Below are 5,507 nucleotides of genomic sequence, written 5' to 3' on the forward strand. Positions count from 1 at the left end.
GGTCGACTCTGAGGATCCCCGTCGTGGCCGTCGTTGTTGTCGTGGTCGCGTGTTGTCGTCGTCCGTTGTGGTCGTGGTGGGCGACGTGTTCGTGGTGGGTGAGCAAGAGGGTGGTGATGGTGGTGTTGTCGAGTGTTGTTGGGTTTGGGCGAAATTCCCACTCGCGGAATTCGCCGACGTCCTTTCTAGGAAGGAGGTCAGTAGGTTGGTATATAGAGCATATAATAATGACCTATAATAATGCCTTCCTAGTGTAACTGGTAAAGTGCTCGTCTCTATAGTATTGTCCCTATGTCCATAAGGTCGAGAGTTCAATTCTGTCAGGTTGCGCTTTTTTATTATATTATATAATAACAACAACAGTGACAAACTGCTGGTCCTACTGGGCTCCCTGTCCCCGGAAATTCCTACTGGACTCCTACTGGACTCCTTGTACTGGACTCCTACTGGACTCATTCCTTAAAAATCCAGTAGAATTCCACAATTCCTGGTGATTTGGGTTCAGTCCGGTAGGAATTTACTAGGACTCCACTAGGACTAGGATACAAAATTTGTATGGTGATCAGCCAACATAAAATGTGTCCCAGTCCTAGTCCAGTCCGGTAGGATTCCGGGAATCCAGTAGGAGTCCGGTAGGAATAGGTGGGGGAGAGTAAAGAGCTCTGTCGGCACAGGAGTTTTGATAGCCTGAGACATCGGAATGCGAAGTTTGATAGAATTGGGATTATCTTCAGGTGTGTTCGTGCCATTCATCCGAGGTTCTCCTTGCTGAACCTCTCCTGGAACAGTTCCTTCAACATCTGTGGCGTCACTTCGGCCATGGGGCTTGAACCCAGACTCAATAAAACGGTATTCCGATTGCACTCTCGATAGGTTGTAAGGCGAGGTGGGTAAATTGCCCTTGAGTCTTTTTCGGACCGCCTCCTTTTCGTGCCACCAGCATAACTGGTGCTTTGCAGATGGCCAGACTCGCCTGCTCATTCCAATCTCGCCCATGTCTTTATCTGTGTGGACAAACCTGGGAATCAGACCATATTTGTCACGTAGGATCATTCCCCAAGCCTCCAAGGCTTTTATACGCTTTCCCTCTTCAACTGATGTTGCTGTTGACAGCAAGCAATATGATAGAGGAAAGCTGGTGTTGTCATATTCACCAAGGATGGTGTACAACTCGAGGTGCTTCGAATTTGTGTTGTCTAGGAGTTTCGAAAGGTCATAAAATTTATCGTTCATATTTTATAAGCTTACTTACATGTGGCATCCAGACCAATTTCCACAACTTTTCCACGCAAGCGTCCAATAATCTTTCGCATCACCCATGCCACCTGCTCGACTCCCTCCAAATTTGGAATATCGAGAAGGTTCGCATCGTCTTTGCACTCCGATAGAAATAGCTTGACTGAGGATAGCTGTTCTGCATCTCTTTTCCACAGAGTTTCGCTCATCGTCGTCCAGGCTTTGTGAACCTGTTGACGTGAAACTGCTGGGAATATGCCCAGCACTTTCTTTGCCATCTCGCTCGGGCTTGTCCATTCTAGATCTTTGCGTATCATGGCCGCAGCATTGGGTGGGAGGGAAACATCGTAGTATGGTGTGTGCCATTTATGATGTTCAAGCCAAATTGTTACGGTGCGTGTGTCGTTTCCATAACTCACAATTCTTCGACACGAGATATTAAGCTTGCTCTTGCATTCATAGCGATGCATCCCTAGTGCGTCGCGATGTTTTGCACCCTCTCTCTGGCTTGGTCGACTTTTTTGCTTTCGGTCTTGGTCCTGACAACACCAATATCGTGTCTTGTGGCCTGTCGCAAGGGCTTTATTTTCCTTAACCCTTGTCAAATATGAATTTGGTACGCTCTCTCTTTAGAATTCCATAGCTCACATACCTGAAGCGATAACCTGTAGCCTTCCATAAATCATGCGCCGTCATCTGGACACGTTCTTTGTCCGTTACCAAGGGGTCAACTGGTATTGTGTAGTTTCCATGAAAAAAGACGTGCTTGGCCATTTTAAACACATTTTTTAGACTCTTCATCATTGCCTCGCTATCTTGAAATATAACAGGGGCATTGCTCTACAGAATGGATGTAAGGATTTGTTTCGTTAAAATGAGATGAATTAATAATTACCTCGTCTTCTTCAGATGACTTCTCATGATCATCATCAATGACGATGTACGTGATATTTCGCTCTCCCGGCCCACCATTTTCAGCTGTTACATGAAGGGAGACCTGCCGGTGAGAGACCCCCTCCTCCTCCTCCTCCTCCTCCTCCTTCTCTCTTTTCCGCTTTCTTTGTTTGCGAAGCTTGCTGCTATTGTGGCATTTATCACAGGTTTTGTATGTTGACCCCGGTGGAAGCATGGTCTTACATTTTGACTGTGAGCACTGCTTCGCAGAAGGTATGGAAGTGTTCTTGTCATCATTAGGTATCATTACGACGCGTATAGGGTGTATGCGGGCCTGTTTCGTGTAGAATAGATGCTAAGGGTATAGTACATGTGACTATTTCTTACACGTGTTAAGTCACGTGACATGTCCGGGGAGGGGTTGAGGTGCGCAAGCTCAACATCAACATCATGCATTCGACCTTCCCGATCCCTTTGCAAGTTCTCTTCGTCAGTGAATGTGGTTGCTGCTGCGAATGTGGAGTTTAACGACGAGTTGCTCACGGTTACACTCTTGGTGGACCCGATGATCGATCGACACCTAATGACCCCCATCACACTCACCACCACCAGCACCAGCAGCAGTATGAAAACGCAACGGCGTATGAAAACCCCACCACGCGACGATGGCCTCGGGGGGTTCGACGACGATGCATCAACAACATCATGGGTTCGACCTTCCCGATCCTTTTCGAAAGTTCCCCACGTCTGTGGCTGCTGCGAATGTGGAGTTCAACGACGAGTTGTCGATGGCCTCATTGTTGGGTGGCCCAGGTGGTGATCGATCGTCGCCTAACGGCCACCACCATCATCATCACGCTCATCATCACGCTCATCACCACCCACAACAGCACCAGCACCAACAACAATACGAGGATCCAACGGCTTACGAAAACCCCACCTCCGCATACTGCACACACAACATATTCGACGTCTCCGCGTCCAGCGCATCATCCACAGCTTCATCAGCATTCCCCACACACTTTTCCTCATCCTCCACAACCACCACCGCCAATGGGGCGGGTAGTCAACCAAGCAGCCTCCACGAAACATACCAACAACACCCATCATTCAACTCCACCCTGCCCGCAATAAACAGCACGATGCGGTACGACCCCCCATCTCCTTCCTCCCCACAACTCCCACCCGCAAACCCACCACCATCATCGTTCCATCCTCACCACTTATCACGACACACGCCCTCCCCAGGATCGCGCTCCCATTCCAGATCCAGACCTCCATCGTCTAGCTCCGCCCCGCCTTTCCCCCCTGTGGCGAATGGGGCGGGGGGTGTAGGACCTGCGAGGACCACTAGGACTAGAAGAAATAATAGTATTAGTGGGACTTCCCCTGCCGCCTTTTGGTGTTCATCATGCGCATGGACATGGGAGGCCGCATGCGATTGTTATTCCTGGGAGTAGGATGGGTAGTTTGAGTGGGATGGCGCATGCTGGTATTCCGTTGAGTACTTCTTCGAATAGTGGGGGAGCAGGAGCGGCAGGGGGAGGGGGGAATGGGTGGTATTTGGCTGGACAGAGTCAGAGCTCGTAAGCCTCTTTCATTTGTTTTTCACTTCACTTCCCTTTGAAGCTGACTAGGGAAAACAGAGCCTCAGAATATTCACTCCCCACACCCAACGACCATCATCAACAATACACCCCTTTCGTGCTTTCTTCATCTCAAGATATGCATCACCACCTTCCGCCTTTACACCACGCCCACCACCATGCGCATTCGCATTCGCATTCGTTGCCGAAGGGGCTAGACACGCAAGCTGTCAATTTGATGTCGCTCCCTTCTTACGATCCTCTGACCCCTCAACAAGGTCAAGCTCAAAATCAAGTACAGCTCCCCCCTCCTTCCCATCCTCCTCCTTCCTCAGGTGCACCACAACAAGCACAACAGGGGGGACAACAGGGCCAACAACAGGGAGGGCAGCAGCAGCAAGTAGGCGACAAACAAGCCCTCCTAGCCCACGAGAAAAGAAGGAGGAGGAGGGAAAGCCATAATGCTGGAGCGGCGCCGGAGGGATAATATTAATGAGAAGATTAATGAGCTTGCTACGTTGATTCCGGAGTGTATGTTGGATGTTGGCGGTGAGTTTTTCGTTTTTCTTTTTGGGCGTCGTCTATTCCCCCCTCTTGGTTGGTGGTTGTTGCGATTGTTTTCTATTTTTGCGGGTTGGATTGGGTCTAGTGTTGCCGCGGCTCCGGCTCAGAGCCAGCTCAAGTCAGGAGCCAAGCCGAGTTTAGCCGAAGCCCAGCCAGAACCGCCGAGTGATGGCTCCCACAGCTCGGCTAGTTCCAGCTCCGGCTAAGAAGCCGGCTGGAGCTGACTAAGCCAGTCATAAATCGTGAGTGTTTAAGTTCGTTCGTTCAGTCATCTCAAGCCTCAAAGTCTTGCAATAAGATCAAGAATATATACCTTGCCATCAAGATATGTGTAAAACATACAAAAAAATCTCTCTAAGGCAGTTGTAATATATCTACGGTATATGTAGTTTATCGCCGACTGTCTCGGGTGACTACCAGTTCATTGGTGGCGATTTTGACATCAACCTTTCTCAAAAGCGTTGTTGATCTCAAAATCGAGCAGCCACAAAATTCTTCGCCAAACTCCTTAATTCTAAACTGCGACCCCTTATGTGGACCGGTAAATGCGGTAACGACCTGGGATTTGCACTCCGGCCTTTCAGGTATAAGGTATGGAAATGGCACTTCCAACACTTTGAAGCCTAGCTGGACCTTGACCGCATCTCCGACCACTCCCTTGAACTCCCCACACTTATCTTCGTGCTCGCCCTTGTGAAAATTAGGTTTGGTGTTGATGAGACGAAGGCTGAGTCTCATGTTGGCGAAGCAGCCATCTCTGAGCCAATATGGAGAAGAGGCTGCCACAATTGTCAGTATCTATTGACTTTCTAACAGAAACATAATTACCATCATTACCACGGCGCGGGGTTTGTGAGCTTGGGTTCCAAGCTGGGGTCATCGGGATATCTACCAAGTTAGGAAGCGGAGTAGATGGCCCTGCAATGGCCGGAGTCTGTGCACGAAAAGGAGCGGGATATGGGATTGAGGGTTGCGAATCTGGCAAGGGGTAACCAGGGAACAAAAAGCCTGCCAGAGTACCAGGCGGAGGTGCTGGTTCGAGTGGGTAAGTAAAGTCGGTAAGAAGCTCTCGAGGCCTGGGGTGCTGAAGGCTTTCATAAGCGCTGGAAGCTAATTAGTATCGATTCAGAAAAATAAGAGAATGGGCTTACATGATGTGTAGAGAACTGATGTCCAAAATTTGTGGGCGTTGGAGGAGCGCCTCAAGCTCGACGAAGACCCTTTTCT

General features: G+C 49.4%; 4 protein-coding genes across 4 annotated transcripts; 2 read left to right on the top strand and 2 right to left on the bottom strand.

Annotated features, from left to right (window-relative positions):
* Positions 1 to 537: 537 nt before the first annotated feature.
* Positions 538 to 2,365, bottom strand: LACBIDRAFT_299391 (uncharacterized protein; the record flags this gene model as incomplete). Its single annotated transcript, XM_001882394.1, has 4 exons — positions 538 to 1,196; positions 1,253 to 1,833; positions 1,889 to 2,076; positions 2,132 to 2,365. The coding sequence occupies 4 exons, from the start codon at positions 2,363 to 2,365 to the stop codon at positions 538 to 540; spliced, it is 1,662 nt and encodes a 553-aa protein (XP_001882429.1).
* Positions 2,366 to 2,795: 430 nt separating this feature from the next.
* LACBIDRAFT_299392 (uncharacterized protein) lies at positions 2,796 to 3,590 on the top strand (the record flags this gene model as incomplete). Its single annotated transcript, XM_001882298.1, has 1 exon — positions 2,796 to 3,590. The coding sequence occupies one exon, from the start codon at positions 2,796 to 2,798 to the stop codon at positions 3,588 to 3,590; it is 795 nt and encodes a 264-aa protein (XP_001882333.1).
* A 19-nt stretch (positions 3,591 to 3,609) lies between these two features.
* Positions 3,610 to 4,203, top strand: LACBIDRAFT_299393 (uncharacterized protein; the record flags this gene model as incomplete). The annotated part of the gene is made up of 2 exons (XM_001882299.1): positions 3,610 to 3,716; positions 3,768 to 4,203. 2 exons carry the CDS (start codon positions 3,610 to 3,612, stop codon positions 4,201 to 4,203), a joined length of 543 nt encoding a protein of 180 aa, XP_001882334.1.
* A 965-nt stretch (positions 4,204 to 5,168) lies between these two features.
* LACBIDRAFT_299394 (uncharacterized protein) lies at positions 5,169 to 5,378 on the bottom strand (the record flags this gene model as incomplete). Its single annotated transcript, XM_001882395.1, has 1 exon — positions 5,169 to 5,378. One exon carries the CDS (start codon positions 5,376 to 5,378, stop codon positions 5,169 to 5,171), a length of 210 nt encoding a protein of 69 aa, XP_001882430.1.
* Positions 5,379 to 5,507: the final 129 nt, after the last annotated feature.

Source organism: Laccaria bicolor, genomic scaffold, assembly GCF_000143565.1.
Source record: "Laccaria bicolor S238N-H82 LACBIscaffold_16 genomic scaffold, whole genome shotgun sequence".
Lineage (NCBI taxonomy): Eukaryota > Fungi > Basidiomycota > Agaricomycetes > Agaricales > Hydnangiaceae > Laccaria > Laccaria bicolor.